The sequence below is a fragment of the Mytilus galloprovincialis genome, chromosome 14 (assembly GCF_965363235.1).
Source record: "Mytilus galloprovincialis chromosome 14, xbMytGall1.hap1.1, whole genome shotgun sequence".
Lineage (NCBI taxonomy): Eukaryota > Metazoa > Mollusca > Bivalvia > Mytilida > Mytilidae > Mytilus > Mytilus galloprovincialis.
Genome location: NC_134851.1, coordinates 51,091,000 through 51,114,722, shown reverse-complemented (window position 1 = coordinate 51,114,722; position 23,723 = coordinate 51,091,000). Strand labels below are relative to the sequence as shown.

Here is a 23,723-nt window from a genome sequence, read left to right as displayed (position 1 = left end):
CAAGATAATAACCAAAAACAGCAAAATTTCCTTAAAATTATCAATTCAGGGGCAGCAACCAAACAACGGAATGTCCGATTCATCTGAAAATTTTAGAGCAGATAGATCTTGACCTGATAAACAATTTTACCCCTTGTCAGATTTGCTCTAAATGCTTTGGTTTTTGAGTTATAAGCCAAAAACTGCATTTTACCCCTATGTTCTATTTTTAGCCATGGCGGCCATCTTGGTTGGTTGGCCGGGTCACGCCACACATTTTTTAAACTAAATACCCCAATGATGATTGTGGCCAAGTTTGGTTTAATTTGGCCCAGTAGTTTCAGAGGAGAAGATTTTTCTAAAAGATTACTAAGATTTACGAAAAATGGTTAAAAATGGACTAAAAAGGGCAATAACTCCTAAAGAGGTCAACTGACCATTTTGATCAATTGACTTATTTGTAGATCTTACTTTGCTGAACATTATTGCAGTTTACAGTTTATCTCTATCTATAATAATATTCAAGATAATAACTAAAAACAGCAAAATTTCGTTAAAATTACCATTTCAGGGGCAGTAACCCAACAACGGAATGTCCGATTCATCTGAAAATTTCAGGGCAGATAGATCTTGACCTGATGAACAATTTTACCCCATTGTCAGATTTGCTCTAAATGCTTTGGTTTTTGAGTTATAAGCCAAAAACTGCATTTTACCCGTATGTTCTATTTTTAGCCATGGCGGCCATCTTGGTTGGTTGACTGGGTCACCGGACACATTTTTAAAACTAGATACCCCAATGATGATTGTGGTCAAGTTTGGTTAAATTTGGCCCAGTAGTTTCAGAGGAGAAGATTTTTGTAAAAGATAACTAAGATTTACAAAAAATGGTTAAAAATGGACTAAAAAGGGCAATAACTCCTAAAGGGGTCAACTGACCATTTCGATTACATTAACTTATTTGTAAATCTTACTTTGCTGAACATTATTGCTGTTTACAGTTTATCTCTATCTATAATAATATTCAAGATAATAACCAAAAACAGCAAAATTTTCTTAAAATTATCAATTCAGGGGCAGCAACCCAACAACGGGTTGTCCAATTCATCTGAAAATTTCAGGGCAGATAGATCTTGACCTGATAAACAATTTTACCCCTGCCAGATTTGCTCTAAATGCTTTGGTTTTTGAGTTATAAGCCAAAAACTGCATTTTACCCCTATGTTCTATTTTTAGCCATGGCGGCCATCTTGGTTGGTTGGCCGGGTCATGCCACACATTTTTTAAACTAAATACCCCAATGATGATTGTGGCCAAGTTTGGTTTAATTTGGCCCAGTAGTTTCAGAGGAGAAGATTTTTCTAAAAGATTACTAAGATTTACGAAAAATGGTTAAAAATTGACTATAAAGGGCAATAACTCCTAAAGAGGTCAACTGACCATTTTGGTCAATTGATTTATTTGTAGATCTTACTTTGCTGAACATTATTGCAGTTTACAGTTTATCTCTATCTATAATAATATTCAAGATAATAACCAAAAACAGCAAAATTTCGTTAAAATTACCATTTCAGGGGCAGTAACCCAACAACGGAATGTCCGATTCATCTGAAAATTTCAGGGCAGATAGATCTTGACCTGATAAACAATTTTACCCAGTCAGATTTGCTCTAAATGCTTTGGTTTTTGAGTTATAAGCCAAAAACTGCATTTTACCCGTATGTTCTATTTTTAGCCATGGCGGCCATCTTGGTTGGTTGACTGGGTCACCGGACACATTTTTAAAACTAGATACCCCAATGATGATTGTGGTCAAGTTTGGTTAAATTTGGCCCAGTAGTTTCAGAGGAGAAGATTTTTGTAAAAGATAACTAAGATTTACAAAAAATGGTTAAAAATGGACTAAAAAGGGCAATAACTCCTAAAGGGGTCAACTGACCATTTCGATTACATTAACTTATTTGTAAATCTTACTTTGCTGAACATTATTGCTGTTTACAGTTTATCTCTATCTATAATAATATTCAAGATAATAACCAAAAACAGCAAAATTTTCTTAAAATTATCAATTCAGGGGCAGCAACCCAACAACGGGTTGTCCAATTCATCTGAAAATTTCAGGGCAGATAGATCTTGACCTGATGAACAATTTTACCCAGTCATATTTGCTCTAAATGCTTTGGTTTTTGAGTTATAAGCCAAAAACTGCATTTTACCCGTATGTTCTATTTTTAGCCATGGCGGCCATCTTGGTTGGTTGACTGGGTCACCGGACACATTTTTAAAACTAGATACCCCAATGATGATTGTGGTCAAGTTTGGTTAAATTTGGCCCAGTAGTTTCAGAGGAGAAGATTTTTGTAAAAGATAACTAAGATTTACAAAAAATGGTTAAAAATGGACTAAAAAGGGCAATAACTCCTAAAGGGGTCAACTGACCATTTCGATTACATTAACTTATTTGTAAATCTTACTTTGCTGAACATTATTGCTGTTTACAGTTATCTCTATCTATAATAATATTCAAGATAATAACCAAAAACAGCAAAATTTTCTTAAAATTATCAATTCAGGGGCAGCAACCCAACAACGGGTTGTCCAATTCATCTGAAAATTTCAGGGCAGATAGATCTTGACCTGATAAACAATTTTACCCCTGCCAGATTTGCTCTAAATGCTTTGGTTTTTGAGTTATAAGCCAAAAACTGCATTTTACCCCTATGTTCTATTTTTAGCCATGGCGGCCATCTTGGTTGGTTGGCCGGGTCACGCCACACATTTTTTAAACAAGATACCCCAATGATGATTGTGGCCAAGTTTGGATTAATTTGTCCCAATAGTTTCAGAGGAGAAGATTTTTGTAAAAGATAACTAAGATTTATGAAAAATGGTTAAAAATGGACTAAAAAGGGCAATAACTCCTAAAGGAGTCAACTGACCATTTCGGTCACGTTGACTTATTTGTAAATCTTACTTTGCTGAACATTATTGCTGTTTACAGTTTATCTCTATCTATAATAATATTCAAGATAATAACCAAAAACAGCAAAATTTCCTTAAAATTACCATTTCAGGGGCAGTAACCCAACAACGGAATGTCCGAGTCATCTGAAAATTTCAGGGCAGATAGATCTTGACCTGATGAACAATTTTACCCAAGTCATATTTGCTCTAAATGCTTTGGTTTTTGAGTTATAAGCCAAAAACTGCATTTTACCCGTATGTTCTATTTTTAGCCATGGCGGCCATCTTGGTTGGTTGACTGGGTCACCGGACACATTTTTAAAACTAGATACCCCAATGATGATTGTGGTCAAGTTTGGTTAAATTTGGCCCAGTAGTTTCAGAGGAGAAGATTTTTGTAAAAGATAACTAAGATTTACAAAAAATGGTTAAAAATGGACTAAAAAGGGCAATAACTCCTAAAGGGGTCAACTGACCATTTCGATTACATTAACTTATTTGTAAATCTTACTTTGCTGAACATTATTGCTGTTTACAGTTATCTCTATCTATAATAATATTCAAGATAATAACCAAAAACAGCAAAATTTTCTTAAAATTATCAATTCAGGGGCAGCAACCCAACAACGGGTTGTCCAATTCATCTGAAAATTTCAGGGCAGATAGATCTTGACCTGATAAACAATTTTACCCCTGCCAGATTTGCTCTAAATGCTTTGGTTTTTGAGTTATAAGCCAAAAACTGCATTTTACCCCTATGTTCTATTTTTAGCCATGGCGGCCATCTTGGTTGGTTGGCCGGGTCACGCCACACATTTTTTAAACAAGATACCCCAATGATGATTGTGGCCAAGTTTGGATTAATTTGTCCCAATAGTTTCAGAGGAGAAGATTTTTGTAAAAGATAACTAAGATTTATGAAAAATGGTTAAAAATGGACTAAAAAGGGCAATAACTCCTAAAGGAGTCAACTGACCATTTCGGTCACGTTGACTTATTTGTAAATCTTACTTTGCTGAACATTATTGCTGTTTACAGTTTATCTCTATCTATAATAATATTCAAGATAATAACCAAAAACAGCAAAATTTCCTTAAAATTACCATTTCAGGGGCAGTAACCCAACAACGGAATGTCCGAGTCATCTGAAAATTTCAGGGCAGATAGATCTTGACCTGATGAACAATTTTACCCAAGTCATATTTGCTCTAAATGCTTTGGTTTTTAAGTTATAAGCCAAAAACTGCATTTTACCCGTATGTTCTATTTTTAGCCATGGCGGCCATCTTGGTTGGTTGACTGGGTCACCGGACACATTTTTAAAACTAGATACCCCAATGATGATTGTGGTCAAGTTTGGTTAAATTTGGCCCAGTAGTTTCAGAGGAGAAGATTTTTGTAAAAGATAACTAAGATTTACAAAAAATGGTTAAAAATGGACTAAAAAGGGCAATAACTCCTAAAGGGGTCAACTGACCATTTCGATTACATTAACTTATTTGTAAATCTTACTTTGCTGAACATTATTGCTGTTTACAGTTATCTCTATCTATAATAATATTCAAGATAATAACCAAAAACAGCAAAATTTTCTTAAAATTATCAATTCAGGGGCAGCAACCCAACAACGGGTTGTCCAATTCATCTGAAAATTTCAGGGCAGATAGATCTTGACCTGATAAACAATTTTACCCCTGCCAGATTTGCTCTAAATGCTTTGGTTTTTGAGTTATAAGCCAAAAACTGCATTTTACCCCTATGTTCTATTTTTAGCCATGGCGGCCATCTTGGTTGGTTGGCCGGGTCACGCCACACATTTTTTAAACAAGATACCCCAATGATGATTGTGGCCAAGTTTGGATTAATTTGTCCCAATAGTTTCAGAGGAGAAGATTTTTGTAAAAGATAACTAAGATTTATGAAAAATGGTTAAAAATGGACTAAAAAGGGCAATAACTCCTAAAGGAGTCAACTGACCATTTCGGTCACGCTGACTTATTTGTAAATCTTACTTTGCTGAACATTATTGCTGTTTACAGTTTATCTCTATCTATAATAATATTCAAGATAATAACCAAAAACAGCAAAATTTCCTTAAAATTATCAATTCAGGGGCAGCAACCCAACAACGGGTTGTCCGATTCATCTGAAAATTTTAGAGCAGATAGATCTTGACCTGATAAACAATTTTACCCCCATGTCAGATTTGCTCTAAATGCTTTGGTTTTTGAGTTATAAGCCAAAAACTGCATTTTACCCCTATGTTCTATTTTTAGCCATGGCGGCCATCTTGGTTGGTTGGCCGGGTCACGCCACACATTTTTTAAACTAAATACCCCAATGATGATTGTGGCCAAGTTTGGTTTAATTTGGCCCAGTAGTTTCAGAGGAGAAGATTTTTGTAAAAGTTAACGACGACGGACGACGACGACGGACGACGGACGACGACGGACGACGGACGACGGACGCCGGACGCAAAGTGATGGGAAAAGCTCACTTGGCCCTTCGGGCCAGGTGAGCTAAAAAGTGGTCGGTTTTAGCCGTAAAAGGGGTTCCTATGGGAAATTGCATTGTCAATATTTACAGAAATGCAACCTGTATTTCTTTTTATTCATATACAATCATGAATAAAAAATTATTACTCATTAAAAGCTCGGGGCTTACTTCAACACATATATTTTTTGCATTGCTATTTTCAATTCTATTTAGTGCTAATTGAACAATATGCTTGTAAAAATATTCAATTCTTATTTAGTTTCATCAACTGATACGTATACAACTGGTGTCTAAGTATACATGAAACATTAACAACATTAAATAGGTCTATCATATCTCATGTGCATCAGTTTAAGACCTTTAGATAAAAAAAAATCTTGAAATCGATTTAACATATATATTTAAATAACATATATGATTGCTAGTGAGACAACTTTTTACCGTAGACCAAATGATGTGGATGTAAGCACTTCTGTCTCACAGAAAATATATGGCAGACAGCAATCTACGACATCTATTGAGTTACATATCTAAATATGCACAAACATCATATGTCTGGCTCAAATGTGTTTTAGCACCTTCTCATAAACTTGAAATTGCCTCACATAATATCAAACTGTAAAAATCAAACAGAAAGGTTTAAATTCATTAAATCAGCACGAAGCACAGAAGATATCTAACAAAAGGACAAAAGTCACAAAAATACATATTACTAGTATCTCAAACCAAATTATGGTTATAAATCTTCAACTAAATTGTAAAACAAAATGAGACCAAATTACCAAGTTCAAATAACACGTGCATTTCTTTGAAAATGAAGATTACTGCAGTAATAGGGTGAAATAAAATAAATGAAATTGTAACATGTACCCTCTAATTACATGGAAAGGATGAATGAGAAAACAAAAATTGGGATCGTTTCCCAAGGAAATGATCAGTTTGATCAACAAAAGAAATGTACATGTTAGGTCTAAGTTGACAATACGAAAATTCAAAATAAGACACTTAACTTCAGATCCATCAAGCGCCTATGACTCCATAGGATTGGTTCTTGTAATCTTTTAAACATTAAAGGATAAGATTGATTATGAATACGTTGTAAAGTGTAGGGTTTGTTTGTTTCAAATCGTCATTAATTCAAGATTAATGTCGGGAAAGTCTTTTCATTGGAATAACATGTACTTAATTCATTTATGAGGGTTTAAAATTAAGATCCGATACGATGTGGATTTTTTTAAATATCAACAGATTTTTTCGTCTGTCAATGCATTTTTTCAACTGTTATAATACCACCAAAAAAAATAATTGCGGCAGAGATTTATTTCTGAAAACACAGGATTGAAGTCATTCTGACAGAAAGTTGAAATTAATGATCTAATTCAAAATTGGAAAAGAAATCCTATAATGTGGGAATCCAGAGGGACGTCATTTAGTAAATCTTTGAATGAGAATGTTCGCTTTGAACGGGAATTTAAGTATAAATACTCGAAAATGCAAGACAGCAACCCAGACAAAGAGACGAAAAGGACCTTAAGATCAATAAAGGATCTTTTACAATAAGAGTAAATTATTGAAAAGTTCGCATTTTTTTAAATGACAGTTTTGCTAGATTATTATTTTTGCCTTTAACTCACTTTTTTTTTGCATTCATTGGTATCAATTATAAAAAGCGAGCCAATTTTAGTCTAACTACATGTAAGCAACCAAGATAGCACACTGCATACTTATATAATGCTCTTTTGAGATTATTAAAATAGTTTCAATGTTCAAGTCATTTGTGTCAAATATATTATTTTAGAAAGAAATGTTCACCCAAATATTTATCAAAGGTACCAGGACGCGCGATTCGTCTACATAAGACTCATCAGTGACGGTCAGATAAAAATAGTCGTAAAGCAAAAATGTACAAAGTTGAAGAGTAATATTTTCCTGGGATCAGAAAAAACAAAGTTTTGACAACAGGGAATTGATTAAAATGACCATATAATTGATATTCATGTCAACACCGAAGTGCTGGCTACTGGGCGGGTGATACCCTCGGGGACGAAACGTCCACCAGTTGTGGCATCGACCTAAATATTTATCAAAGGTTTATAATTTAATACGCCAGACGCCCATTTCGTCTACACAAGACACATCAGTGACGCTCAGATCAAAAGAGTTGTAAAGCCAAATAAATCAACAACAAGGTCATCGACAGAAGGTGCTCTAAAAGCACTCTGGCTACTTCCGCCAATAAAAACCAGAAAACATAATGCACATAAATGAGGCATAAAAAAGTTGATTTAGATTAATTATATTATCCTCTTGTCTATGTTTCTGTATTTCAGTGGCAATTCCCTATAACGGATGTTTCATGCCTAGTCCGAGATCATTATCATTTCGACCCATCAAGTTCTGTTCCGTTTTGATTTCATGCGATAACCTAAAAAAAAATCATATAATTGTATTACAATTGAAATACGAGATTTCAAATATTAACTGTTGTCTAAAATTTTATTGTTTAGTAAAATAAAAATATCTCCGATTATACAGACGAATAGATATTACTGCTACTTACGATCGTTCTTTGGTTCAAAATGTAGAACTGTTTTTTCTCGAATTTACCAGAGCAAAAATTCCCGATAGACGTTCATATATGTACAAATTCATACAAAATATTCGAAGTGAGACAATTTTCCTAAATACGAAGCATTTCTATTACAAAAATGTAAAGACATTTGTTAGGAAAACTAAGCAAATAAATATCAAAACATGTGCACGTGCTTTAAGGTACATATTCTTCGAAAATGCTAAAACGACCATATAAAGCTGAAAAAAGAGCAATGGTATATATGCATGTGCAACCACATTATATGTATAACTGCATCACCTGTGAACATACTATATATATAAGAGCAATTCGCTTGAGCAATCTGTAAATAGCTCTTTAATGAAATATAAAGATCTAGACAGAACAAGTTATTCATCGACTTTGACTTTGTATTGGAAAGTTCCTATATCATTACAATCAAATTTCTCGTTAGCGAGGAAGTCCTTCAGCTGAAAACGTGCTCGACTGCGTGGTTTAACCGTAGTGACTTGTCCATTCTGCTTCAATAACATAAACTGGTATCTGTGAGTTCCTTTGGGTGGACTTGGCCCTTCATATTCTACAAAAATGGGAATCAATAATCATAATCACCTACAAATTGATTTAACTAAAGGTCTATAACTAAGTACTGGCAATTTGTTTCAAACTTTTCATCACTGCATTATACATGCACAAGTGTTGATAAAAATGTGCTTTGAAGTTGCACTTGAAGAGAAAAAAATCTATGTCTGGCATAAACTTAACTATATTTTTGGAAGTCCAGTATTGTCATCCCTTTGCCTGAGAGAATGGAAACCTTGGTTTCTGTTTAATTTTAAAATGTATATAGTGTGTTTATTTCGTTGATATCGTACGAATTTTTCAAAAACAAAAATATGATAAAAACTTGTATAGAATGCTACATTCGTATAATTTTGTTTTTATACAAATTAAAAACTTTATAATCCTGATTTGTCGTAAAACTCTGCCTAACTCAGTTCAACCTGTATCTTTACTTTTACGATTTCTTCGCCTTCATAATCGTTATTTATCTAATTAGTTATATCACGTGACTCTGTTAGATGTAAAGATAAAAAAAATGTAATACATTGAAAAATTCTTCATATCGACGAATCTACGTGATTTTACAAAAGTGAAAAACTTACCCATAACTGTCGTGCCACCGAGATCATCACTCCCAAAATTTGATCCCTATTGAAAAATAATACAAGATTGGATCAATTTTCGAGTCAAACTTTATTTACATCATTCAAATAATATGTAAGTCTTAGTTATTTCCTTTTTTAGTGCAAAATACGCATTAAATTGCCATTAATTGACTTCCCAAATTGCACAAATAGTAAATCATTCGATCCTTTTAAGACTATGTGAACTCAAGTTGATATAATCTGAACACTTTAGTGAAAGATATAAAAAAAGAAGATGTGGTATGATTGCCAATGAGACAACTATCCACAAAAGACCAAAATGACACAGACATTAACAATTATAGGTCACCGTATGGCCTTCAACAATGAGCAAAGCCCATACTGCATAGTCAGCTATAAAAGGCCCCGATAAGACAATGTAAAACAATTCAAACGAGAAAACTAACGGCCTTATTTATGTAAAAAAATGAACGAAAAACAAATATGTAACATATAAACAAACGACAACCACTGAAAAGAAGTTACTAATAATGTAACTATGCCATAAACATGTTAGAGGGTTTGGGTGGGGTTAAATGATTAAAGAATAATGGCCTTAAAAAATGAAGATTAGAGAATAACGGGCAAAAAAAATGAAGATTAGAGAAAAAAGGGGTTAATTTTTTGAAGATTAGAGAAAAAAGGGATGAAAATTAAATGTTTACAGAATAACAGACCCCTCCATCCAGACCCTCATGTTAAACCTAATGAAAATAAGACTGAATTTTAAAATAGAAATACTGATATTTAATAGTTTCGTGTCATATTAACATCTTGATGTGCATGTATGTTGTTGTTGAAGATTTCCTATACTTATTTATCTTCGAACTCATTGGGACAAAAAAGTGGACTTAATTGGACTAAACGCACTTTCTATACAATTGGGGTTTCGCTTCTTTTTTTCTTTTACATCTAAATGTCAGATAAAATGTATGAATGTTTTTACATCCCTACTGTTGCACCTAAATCGCTATTTCTTCAGTAACTTAATGTATTGATGAATGCAGTGGTTTTTTTTTCCAATTACTAGTTGAGTGACGCCTAGTATAGATACCGTTGAGTTCGATCCTATGTAGTAAAATATGACAAAATATCCGAGTCGATTGTTTGCCAATTTTAGCTAGTATTTTTTGTTGAACATAGACAATAAAGAAATACTAGTCAAATAAAATATCGACGGACATAAACCCGACTTTCGAACAAATGTCACAGGAAACAGTTTAACAAACGATATAATTGAGACCATACTTTTTATTGATTTCATTTAATTAAAACCTAAACATTAATCCTGTGTAAGGTGTTTCACTTAATTTAATATCTTTATATTTGTTACCAGTCAGTGTAGCCATTAAACCTGTGTTGGGTATGTCACCTAACTAACCATTATATGTGTTAACAGCAAGTGTAGCAAGTAAACCTGTTTGGTGGATGTCAAAAAACTAAGTTAAACCTTATATACCTTTGCCAGTTTGTCTGTGTAGGGTATGTCACCTAACTAACCTTTATATTTGTCATCAGCCAGTGTAGCCAGTATGTCTGTGTAGGGTATGTCACCTAACTAGCCATTATATTTGTTCCCAGCCAGTGTAGCCAGTACGTCTGTGTAGGATATGTCATTTATATTTGTCACCAGCCAGTGTAGCTAGTATGTCTGTGTAGGGTATGTCACCTAACTAACCTTTATATTTGTTCCCAGCCAGTGTATCCAGTATGTCTGTGTAGGGTATGTCACCTAACTAGCCATTATATTTGTTCCCAGCCAGTGTAGCCAGTACGTCTGTGTAGGATATGTCATTTATATTTGTCACCAGCCAGTGTATCCAGTATGTCTGTGGAGGGTATGTCACCTAACTAACCTTTATATTTGTTCCCAGCCAGTGTATCCAGTATGTCTGTGTAGGGTATGTCACCTAACTAGCCATTATATTTGTTCCCAGCCAGTGTAGCCAGTATACGTCTGTGTAGGATATGTCATTTATATTTGTCACCAGCCAGTGTATCCAGTATGTCTGGGGAGGGTATGTCACCTAACTAACCTTTATATTTGTTCCCAGCCAGTGTATCCAGTATGTCTGTGTAGGGTATGTCACCTAACTAGCCATTATATTTGTTCCCAGCCAGTGTAGCCAGTACGTCTGTGTAGGATATGTCATTTATATTTGTCACCAACCAGTGTAGCCAGTATGTCTGTGGAGGGTATGTCACCTAACTATATATTTGTTCCCAGCCAGTGTAGCCAGTACGTCTTTGGAGGGTATGTCACCTAACTAACCTTTAATGTTTGTCATCAGCCAGTGTAGCCAGTATGTCTGTGAAGGGTATGTCACCTAACTAACCTTTATATTTGTCATCAGCAAGTGTAGCCAGTATGTCTGTGTAGAGTATGTCACCTAACTAACCTTTATATTTGTCATCAGCCAGTGTAGCCAGTATGTCTGTGGAGGGTATGTCACCTAACTAACCTTATTATTTGTCATCAGCCGGTGTAGCCAGTATGTCTGTGGAGGGTATGTCACCTAACTAACCTTTATATTTGTTCCCAGCCAGTGTATCCAGTATGTCTGTGTAGGGTATGTCACCTAACTAGCCATTATATTTGTTCCCAGCCAGTGTAGCCAGTACGTCTGTGTAGGATATGTCATTTATATTTGTCACCAGCCAGTGTAGCTAGTATGTCTGTGTAGGGTATGTCACCTAACTAACCTTTATATTTGTTCCCAGCCAGTGTATCCAGTATGTCTGTGTAGGGTATGTCACCTAACTAGCCATTATATTTGTTCCCAGCCAGTGTAGCCAGTACGTCTGTGTAGGATATGTCATTTATATTTGTCACCAGCCAGTGTATCCAGTATGTCTGTGGAGGGTATGTCACCTAACTAACCTTTATATTTGTTCCCAGCCAGTGTATCCAGTATGTCTGTGTAGGGTATGTCACCTAACTAGCCATTATATTTGTTCCCAGCCAGTGTAGCCAGTATACGTCTGTGTAGGATATGTCATTTATATTTGTCACCAGCCAGTGTATCCAGTATGTCTGGGGAGGGTATGTCACCTAACTAACCTTTATATTTGTTCCCAGCCAGTGTATCCAGTATGTCTGTGTAGGGTATGTCACCTAACTAGCCATTATATTTGTTCCCAGCCAGTGTAGCCAGTACGTCTGTGTAGGATATGTCATTTATATTTGTCACCAACCAGTGTAGCCAGTATGTCTGTGGAGGGTATGTCACCTAACTATATATTTGTTCCCAGCCAGTGTAGCCAGTACGTCTTTGGAGGGTATGTCACCTAACTAACCTTTAATGTTTGTCATCAGCCAGTGTAGCCAGTATGTCTGTGAAGGGTATGTCACCTAACTAACCTTTATATTTGTCATCAGCAAGTGTAGCCAGTATGTCTGTGTAGAGTATGTCACCTAACTAACCTTTATATTTGTCATCAGCCAGTGTAGCCAGTATGTCTGTGGAGGGTATGTCACCTAACTAACCTTATTATTTGTCATCAGCCGGTGTAGCCAGTATGTCTGTGGAGGGTATGTCACCTAACTAACCTTTATATTTGTTCCCAGCCAGTGTAGCCAGTACGTTTGTGGAGGGTATGTCACCTAACTAACCTTTAATGTTTGTCATCAGCCAGTGTAGCCAGTATGTCTGTGGAGGGTATGTCACCTAACTAACCTTTATATTTGTCATCAGCCAGTGTAGCCAGTATGTCTGTGTAGAGTATGTCACCTAACTAACCTTTATATTTGTTTCCAGCCAGTGTAGCCAATATGTCTGTGGAGGGTATGTCATCTAACTAACCTTTATATTTGTCATCAGCCAGTGTATCCAGTATGTCTGTGGAGGGTATGTCACCTAACTAACCTTTATATTTGTCATCAGCCAGTGTAGCCAGTATGTCTGTGGAGGGTATGTTACCTAACTAACCTTTATATTTGTCATCAGCCAGTGTAGCCAGTATGTCTGTGGAGGGTATGTCACCTAACTAACCTTTATATTTGTCATCAGCCAGTGTAGCCAGTATGTCTGTGGAGGGTATGTCACCTAACTAACCTTTATATTTGTCATCAGCCAGTGTAGCCAGTATGTCTGTGGAGGGTATGTCACCTAACTAACCTTTATATTTGTCACCAGTCAGTGTAGCCAGTATGTCTGTGGAGGGTATGTCACCTAACTAACCTTTATATTTGTCACTAGTCGGTGTAGCCAGTATCTCTGTGTAGGGTATGTCACCTAACTAACCTTTATATTTAGCACCATCCAGTGTAGCCAGTATGTCTTTGTAGGTTATGTCACCTAACTAACCTTTATATTTGTCACCAGCCAGTGTAGCCAGTATGTCTGTGGAGGGTATTTTACCTAACTAACCTTTATATTTGTCACTAGTCGGTGTAGCCAGTATCTCTGTGTAGGGTATGTCACCTAACTAACCTTTATATTTAGCACCATCCAGTGTAGCCAGTATGTCTTTGTAGGGTATGTCACCTAACTAACCGTTATATTTGTCATCAGCCAGTGTAGCCAATATGTCTGTGAAGAGTATGTCATCTAACTAACCTTTATATTTATCACCAGCCAGTGTAGCAAGTATGTCTGTGAAGGGTATGTCACCTAACTAACCTTTATAATTATCACAAGCCAGTGTAGCCAGTACGTCTGTGTAGGGTATGTCACCTAACTAACCGTTATATTTATCACCAGTCAGTGTAGCCAGTATGTCTTTGTAGGGTATGTCGACTAACTAACCTTTATATTTATCATCAGCCAGTGTAACCAGTATGTCTGTGTAGGGTGTGTCACCTAACTAACCTTTATATTTATCACCAGCCAGTGTAGCCAGTATTTCTGTGTAAGGTATGTCACCTAACTAACCATTATATTTGTCACCAGCCAGTGTAGCCAGTATGTCTGTGAAGGATATGTCACCAAACTAACCTTAATATTTGTCACCAGCCAGTGTAGCCAGTATGTCTGTGTAGGGTATGTTACCTAACTAACCTTTATATTTGTTCCCAGCAAGTGAAGCCAGTATGTCTGTGTAGGGTATGTCACCTAACTAACCTTTATATTTGTCACCAGCCAGTGTAGCCAGTATGTCTGTGTAGGATATGTCACCTAACTAACCTTTATATTTGTCACCAGCCAGTGTAGCCAGTATGTCTGTGTAGGATATGTCACCTAACTAACCTTTATATTTGTCACCAGCCAGTGTAGCCAGTATGTCTGTGAAGGATATGTCACCTAACTAACCTTAATATTTGTCACAAGCCAGTGTAGCCAGTATGTCTGTGTAGGGTATGTTACCTAACTAACCTTTATATTTGTTCCCAGCCAGTGAAGCCAGTATGTCTGTGAAGAGTATGTCACCTAACTAACCTTTATGTTTGTCATCAGCCAGTGTAGCCAGTATGTCTGTGGAGGGTATGTCACCTAACTAACCTTTATATTTGTCACCAGCCAGTGTAGCCAGTATGTCTGTGTAGGGTATGTCACCTAACTAACCTTTATATTTGTCACCAGCCAGTGTAGCCAATATGTCTGTGAAGAGTATGTCATCTAACTAACCTTTATATTTATCACCAGCTAGTGTAGCCAGTATGTCTGTGGAGGGTATGTTACCTAACTAACCTTTATATTTGTCACCAGCCAGTGTATCCAGTATGTCTGTGTAGGGTATGTCACCTAACTAACCGTTATATTTGTCACCAGCCAGTGTAGCCAATATGTCTGTGAAGAGTATGTCATCTAACTAACCTCTATATTTATCACCAGCCAGTGTAGCCAGTATGTCTGTGGAGGGTATGTTACCTAACTAACCTTTATATTTGTCACCAGCCAGTGTAGCCAGTATGTCTGTGTAGGGTATGTCACCTAACTAACCTTTATATTTGTCACTAGTCGGTGTAGCCAGTATCTCTGTGTAGGGTATGTCACCTAACTAACCTTTATATTTAGCACCATCCAGTGTAGCCAGTATGTCTGTGAAGGGTATGTCACCTAACTAACCTTTATAATTATCACAAGCCAGTGTAGCCAGTACGTCTGTGTAGGGTATGTCACCTAACTAACCGTTATATTTATCACCAGTCAGTGTAGCCAGTATGTCTTTGTAGGGTATGTCGACTAACTAACCTTTATATTTATCATCAGCCAGTGTAACCAGTATGTCTGTGTAGGGTGTGTCACCTAACTAACCTTTATATTTATCACCAGCCAGTGTAGCCAGTATTTCTGTGTAAGGTATGTCACCTAACTAACCATTATATTTGTCACCAGCCAGTGTAGCCAGTATGTCTGTGAAGGATATGTCACCAAACTAACCTTAATATTTGTCACCAGCCAGTGTAGCCAGTATGTCTGTGTAGGGTATGTTACCTAACTAACCTTTATATTTGTTCCCAGCCAGTGAAGCCAGTATGTCTGTGTAGGGTATGTCACCTAACTAACCTTTATATTTGTCACCAGCCAGTGTAGCCAGTATGTCTGTGTAGGATATGTCACCTAACTAACCTTTATATTTGTCACCAGCCAGTGTAGCCAGTATGTCTGTGTAGGATATGTCACCTAACTAACCTTTATATTTGTCACCAGCCAGTGTAGCCAGTATGTCTGTGAAGGATATGTCACCTAACTAACCTTAATATTTGTCACAAGCCAGTGTAGCCAGTATGTCTGTGTAGGGTATGTTACCTAACTAACCTTTATATTTGTTCCCAACCAGTGAAGCCAGTATGTCTGTGAAGAGTATGTCACCTAACTAACCTTTATGTTTGTCATCAGCCAGTGTAGCCAGTATGACTGTGGAGGGTATGTCACCTAACTAACCTTTATATTTGTCACCAGCCAGTGTAGCCAGTATGTCTGTGTAGGGTATGTCACCTAACTAACCTTTATATTTGTCACCAGCCAGTGTAGCCAATATGTCTGTGAAGAGTATGTCATCTAACTAACCTTTATATTTATCACCAGCCAGTGTAGCCAGTATGTCTGTGGAGGGTATGTTACCTAACTAACCTTTATATTTGTCACCAGCCAGTGTATCCAGTATGTCTGTGTAGGGTATGTCACCTAACTAACCGTTATATTTGTCACCAGCCAGTGTAGCCAATATGTCTGTGAAGAGTATGTCATCTAACTAACCTCTATATTTATCACCAGCCAGTGTAGCCAGTATGTCTGTGGAGGGTATGTTACCTAACTAACCTTTATATTTGTCACCAGCCAGTGTAGCCAGTATGTCTGTGTAGGGTATGTCACCTAACTAACCTTTATATTTGTCACTAGTCGGTGTAGCCAGTATCTCTGTGTAGGGTATGTCACCTAACTAACCTTTATATTTAGCACCATCCAGTGTAGCCAGTATGTCTTTGAAGGGTATGTCACCTAACTAACCTTTATATTTGTCACCAGCCAGTGTAGCCAGTATGTCTGTGGAGGGTATGTCACCTAACTAACCTTTATATTTGTCACTAGTCGGTGTAGCCAGTATCTCTGTGTAGGGTATGTCACCTAACTAACCTTTATATTTAGCACCATCCAGTGTAGCCAGTATGTCTGTGTAGGGTATGTCACCTAACTAACCGTTATATTTGTCATCAGCCAGTGTAGCCAATATGTCTGTGAAGAGTATGTCATCTAACTAACCTTTATATTTATCACCAGCAAGTGTAGCCATTATGTCTGTGAAGGGTATGTCACCTAACTAACCTTTATAATTATCACAAGCCAGTGTAGCCAGTACGTCTGTGTAGGGTATGTCACCTAACTAACCGTTATATTTATCACCAGTCAGTGTAGCCAGTATGTCTTTGTAGGGTATGTCGACTAACTAACCTTTATATTTATCATCAGCCAGTGTAACCAGTATGTCTGTGTAGGGTGTGTCACCTAACTAACCTTTATATTTATCACCAGCCAGTGTAGCCAGTATTTCTGTGTAAGGTATGTCACCTAACTAACCATTATATTTGTCACCAGCCAGTGCAGCCAGTATGTCTGTGAAGAATATGTCACCTAACTAACCTTAATATTTGTCACCAGCCAATGTAGCCAGTATGTCTGTGTAGGGTATGTTACCTAACTAACCTTTATATTTGTTCCCAGCCAGTGAAGCCAGTATGTCTGTGTAGGGTATGTCACCTAACTAACCTTTATATTTGTCACCAGCCAGTGTAGCCAGTATGTCTGTGGAGGGTATGTCACCTAACTAACCTTTATATTTGTCATCAGCCAGTGTATCCTGTATGTCTGTGTAGGGTATGTCACCTAACTAACCGTTATATTTGTCATCAGCCAGTGTATCCAGTATGTCTGTGTAGGGTATGTCACCTAACTAACCGTTATATTTGTCATCAGCCAGTGTATCCAGTATGTCTGTGTAGGGTATGTCACCTAACTAACCGTTATATTTGTCATCAGCCAGTGTATCCAGTATGTCTGTGTAGGGTATGTCACCTAACTAACCGTTATATTTGTCATCAGCCAGTGTATCCAGTATGTCTGTGTAGGGTATGTCACCTAACTAACCGTTATATTTGTCACCAGCCAGTGTATCCAGTATGTCTGTGTAGGGTATGTCACCAAACTGACCTTTATGTTTGTCACCAGCCAGTGTTGACAGTATGTCTGTGTAGGGTATGTCACCTAACTAACCGTTATATTTGTCATCAGCCAGTATATGCAGTATGTCTGTGTAAGGTATGTCACCAAACTGACCTTTATGTTTGTCACCAGCCAGTGTATCCAGTATGTCTGTGGAGGGTATGTTACCTAGCTAACCTTTATATTTGTCACCAGCCAGTGTATCCAGTATGTCTGTGTAGGATATGTCACCAAACTGACCTTTATATTTGTCACCAGCCAGTGTATCCAGTATGTCTGTGGAGGGTATGTCACCTAACTAACCGTTATATTTGTCACCAGCCAGTGTATCCAGTATGTCTGTGTAGGGTATGTCACCAAACTGACCTTTATGTTTGTCACCAGCCAGTGTAACCAGTATGTCTGTGTAGGGTGTGTCACCTAACTAACCTTTATATTTATCACCAGCCAGTGTAGCCAGTATTTCTGTGTAAGGTATGTCACCTAACTAACCATTATATTTGTCACCAGCCAGTGCAGCTAGTATGTCTGTGAAGGATATGTCACCTAACTAACCTTAATATTTGTCACCAGCCAATGTAGCCAGTATGTCTGTGTAGGGTATGTTACCTAACTAACCTTTATATTTGTTCCCAGCCAGTGAAGCCAGTATGTCTGTGTAGGGTATGTCACCTAACTAACCTTTATATTTGTCACCAGCCAGTGTAGCCAGTATGTCTGTGGAGGGTATGTCACCTAACTAACCTTTATATTTGTCATCAGCCAGTGTATCCTGTATGTCTGTGTAGGGTATGTCACCTAACTAACCGTTATATTTGTCATCAGCCAGTGTATCCAGTATGTCTGTGTAGGGTATGTCACCTAACTAACCGTTATATTTGTCATCAGCCAGTGTATCCAGTATGTCTGTGTAGGGTATGTCACCTAACTAACCGTTATATTTGTCATCAGCCAGTGTATCCAGTATGTCTGTGTAGGGTATGTCACCTAACTAACCGTTATATTTGTCATCAGCCAGTGTATCCAGTATGTCTGTGTAGGGTATGTCACCTAACTAACCGTTATATTTGTCACCAGCCAGTGTATCCAGTATGTCTGTGTAGGGTATGTCACCAAACTGACCTTTATGTTTGTCACCAGCCAGTGTTGACAGTATGTCTGTGTAGGGTATGTCACCTAACTAACCGTTATATTTGTCATCAGCCAGTATATGCAGTATGTCTGTGTAAGGTATGTCACCAAACTGACCTTTATGTTTGTCACCAGCCAGTGTATCCAGTATGTCTGTGGAGGGTATGTTACCTAGCTAACCTTTATATTTGTCACCAGCCAGTGTATCCAGTATGTCTGTGTAGGATATGTCACCAAACTGACCTTTATATTTGTCACCAGCCAGTGTATCCAGTATGTCTGTGGAGGGTATGTCACCTAACTAACCGTTATATTTGTCACCAGCCAGTGTATCCAGTATGTCTGTGTAGGGTATGTCACCAAACTGACCTTTATGTTTGTCACCAGCCAGTGTATTCAGTATGTCTGTGTAGGGTATGTTACCTAACTAACCTTTATATTTGTCACCAGCCAGTGTAGCCAGTATGCTAGTGATGGGTTGTCAGGTGCTGGAGCATCCGGATCTACCATAATCAACGTGTACAAAGTGTCCTATAAATAGAAACGTATGCAATGATTAGTTTTCCTCTATTGGTTCATAAAATATGGCGTATACATAATATATAGATATTTAAATTCTTTAATGTTTTTAAAAATTATTGGGTGACATCTTTTTCGGCTTGTGTTCATTTTGTTGCGTTATCATTAGTTTAGGCACTGCGTGACTAAAAAAGGTAGAAGTTTCCATTTCGCGTTTACACGATTTTGCCTTTTCATCTTTAATATTCTATGGAACGAAAACGCGAAGTCGAAACGACAACGCAACAATAAACGCAATATGGTTTCACTTCTCAATTTCCGTTTTTGACTTCGCGTTTTCGTGTTTGTCAATTACTGTACTACTGAGTAATAATTTGAATATAATCTGACTAGATTATTATATTTTTAAGTGCTATTAATTTTTTAAACGAGTACTGTCTTATGACTGTTATCATAAAACAAATTATTTAAAAAACTTTATTTCAAGAGTTACTCGTTTGGAATAAACCAGTTTTCAGTAAGGCTCTCTAAATGCAATATTAGTTACACGAATAAAACATAATTAATCTACCAACATGACCAATATTCGAAGATAAAACATTATGCGTTCACATTTTATATATATATACTTAAGAAAAATAAAACAACTGTGGAATACATTGTTCTTAAACTTACGAGTTGTTACTTTGATATGCAGATGCAGTTTTATTTTCTAATTTTTGATAGTTCATTTCACACTGTTTGATCACTAAAAAACTAGTGACGACTAACGGAATAATTCATAATTCCTTGAATAGTTCAATAGATCATGGAAGTATTATATTGAAAATTAAAGAACCTTAGTGAGCACGCTGACATACCCCACGTCCCCACATTGTCATTGGAGAAATTAAATAAGTGTAAGAAAAAAAAATGTATAAGAAAAAATATTGAATAATAATTTCCTGTCAATATGCACATCTACATAGTATGTCCTTATTATCTACAAAATTTCATGAAATTCTGTTGTATGGTTTCAGAGGAGTTGAAATGACAAACTGCTGCAGAAGTACATTGAAGCAAATAAGTTCAAGCTCAGATACCCCACGTCCCCACATTGTCATTGGAGAAATTAAATAAGTGTAAGATAAAAAATTGTATAAGAAAATATATTGAAGAGTAATTTCCTGTCAATATGCACATCTACATAGTATGTCCTTATTATCTACAAAATTTCATGAAATTCTGTTGTGTGGTTTCAGAGGAGTTGAGATGACAAACTGTTGAAGTAGTACCTTAAAGCAAATAAGTTCTAAATGGTGTAACTCCTATAGAAATCGTAATTTCCTGCCGATCTGCACATCTACATGGTATATCCTAATTATCTTAAAAGGTTTCATGAAATTCTGTTGTGTAGTTTGAGAGGAGTTGCGATGACAAAAACAGGACTGACGGACGCACTAACGGACTGACGTACTGACGGACAGACGGACGGACGGGTCAAGAACATTATACCCTCCGCAACCCGTTGCGTGGGGTATAATAAGTGTATTATGATCGAATAATTACATTAGATGTATGTTTCATTATGATACTTTATTCTGATTGGCCAACTGCACGTCACGTGTTATTCCGTAAGCAATTGCATTGCTCAATAAAACTTTTCATTCATGATAACACGTGGTCTTACAATAAAGTGCACAGGTGAATTAAATAAAACAATAATAAAATTCGTGTTTTCATGATCATTGCTAAAAAAAATGTAATTATAAGTATTGAATGCTTCTTTTTGTAACTTCATAGGGTTGTAAAAGCGTTGACCGTCGTGCGCACATTTTTAGTATGAAGCGCTTCCGCGCACTTCATACAAAATGTACTTCGGTCAACGCTTTTACACCCCAATGAAGTTACAAAAAGAAGCATTCAATTCTTAAATGAATGAATAAAATTGGAGCATTATGATTCAATTTTTATTTTACAATACTTATATTTTTCCACATTTGAATAACTGTTGTTTAGTAAAGGGATTGTTTTTAGGAAAATAGTATTACATTAATATTATAAGGGTCTAAAAAAAATCAACAAGCAAGTGGCAAAGAGTTGTATATTGACTTGAGTAGTATAGGTGGAGGGTTCATATCTCACAAAACATGTTTAACCCCGCCTCATTTTTGCGCATGTCCATAATCTGGAGCATCTGGCCTTTGTTTGCCTTGTATGTTATTTTTAATTTCAGTTCATATATATGTGTATGACATCATTTTCACTAAACAAGTACACATTTTTATTTAAGGGCCAGCTGAAACCCGCCAACGGGAGCGGGATTTTCTGGCTGTGTTGAAGATCCATTGGTGTCTTCGGCTGTTAAAATGTATCTGCTCTTTGGTCGGGTTGTTGTCTCTCTGACATATTCCCCATTTTCATTCTCAATTTTATTCCGTAAATCATGTGATCAATTTAGTAAAAAAAATCGCAATGTAAGGGCTATAACTTTTTTAAAAAGTCATTAGACAATTTTAGTGAAAATAGAAAGAATGAATTTCATGCCATTCAGATCTTTTTGTCCTGTCTAGTATTTCCTATCTTCTATCTACTGCTATTGTGGTTTTCAAGTTATAATACAGTTAATTATATTTTTTCTAATCAGGTGTGGCGCGGATCATGGTAAATAAATGATCCATCTGATGATAACTCGTTTTTTGTATACACGTAAATGTTGAGGTATTAATATACAAATTACATGTATGTATAACAATACCAAATTGTTTATTATAGTGACATGTGTTTTATGACAATATACAATATTTCAATAAGCAGTTGTAATTACATGTATCAACACCCGGCCCTTTGGACCTATAAGTCACTTTATAATATTTTAATAATTGATTGATATATATAAACAATTCGATAAAGGTATATATACATGTCAGATTCGATTGATGTATATATATATATATATATATATATATGTATATATGGAAAATCCAATCTGCCTTATGATGTTAATAATACTTATAATATTAGTATCATTAAGGGTTGAGATATAACATGAAGCAAATTTTCTACAATACTACATGTATAACGACCTTTTTTATACTATGAAGACATCATGATATAAGTTAATAACATTGACATGGAACTTCTTTTCCATATTATTTTGTCAACTCACTATTATGGCATGTTACTATCTTATAAAATATACATTTGTACACTATATACAAACTGAATCATCTCGTTACAAAATGGAGTAACTTGTCATGTACTAGTTTTCAACTAATAACTAAAATCACTCGGAAATTACTTCTATTGCCAATATTTCGCCATAATTTGACGTGGCGAAAAAAAAAAACAGTTTACGTTAGCAACGTCATTATCTCCCCTGTAACTGTAAATATCGTGTGGCTTTGAAAAAATATACGGCCTTAATAAGTTGGGTAAAACAGATTCCAATGCTTGAACTAGCAATTATGGCTTTATGCTTTTTTTTTCATTCAGCATCTCCAGAAATAAACACATTACCTTTTATGATCTCTGCCAGACTGGACTAGTTTATTAGGGACTTACCGAATCTGCATGTTCGAAAGATACTACAGGCTGGTGTGCAGTGTCATCCTTGTCAACTTTGTCATTGCAGTCACTATAGCCACTCAATTCGAGCTCATTATTACCACAGAAAGAGGTAGGTGGAGTGCATGATCCAATAGTTATATCAATACAGCTGCATAATATTGCTGCTACACATAGATACATTGCCCGCACATACATCGTCACACGTTACGTGTATATTTGTGTATACTACATGTAAGCCCGGACGTAGACAAGGTTTTTATCCGGCGTTCACTTGTCAATAATATATTATTAAAATTGCATAAATCTGATAACAATATTTTGTGACGAATAACATCTCAAGAGCAACCATATGTTGCCTGAATGTAAATGTAAATTAATCTCCTACAAATTGATCATATGTATTACTTACTATATAGTTGTGTGAAATTTAAAAATCAATACTCTACAGTACATTAATGATAAAATAAACTGATTTATAAATACACGTTCATTTATAATCTGTTCTATTTAAGGAATGAATGTAATATTTTTTCTGTCTGTGAAGAAATAACATCAAAAATGTGGTGCACACTGAATAACGCGCGTAGCGGGTTATTCTTAAAGTGTGCGCCCCATTTTTTAAATTTTATTTCGAATAGACGGATAAAATATTACAGTTATTTCTTATAATTTATTTCTAAATTCCCATTTGAACGGAAGAAA

General features: G+C 36.2%; 1 protein-coding gene across 1 annotated transcript; it reads right to left on the bottom strand.

The window, feature by feature from the left end:
* Window positions 1-8,350: 8,350 nt before the first annotated feature.
* Window positions 8,351-23,381, bottom strand: LOC143059809 (protein D2-like). The gene is made up of 4 exons (XM_076233368.1): window positions 23,016-23,381; window positions 19,386-19,484; window positions 9,178-9,223; window positions 8,351-8,591 (listed from the first exon to the last, which is right to left on the bottom strand). The coding sequence occupies exons 1-4, from the start codon at window positions 23,214-23,216 to the stop codon at window positions 8,401-8,403; spliced, it is 537 nt and encodes a 178-aa protein (XP_076089483.1). The 5' UTR covers window positions 23,217-23,381; the 3' UTR covers window positions 8,351-8,400.
* Between the last annotated feature and the right edge of the window lie 342 nt (window positions 23,382-23,723).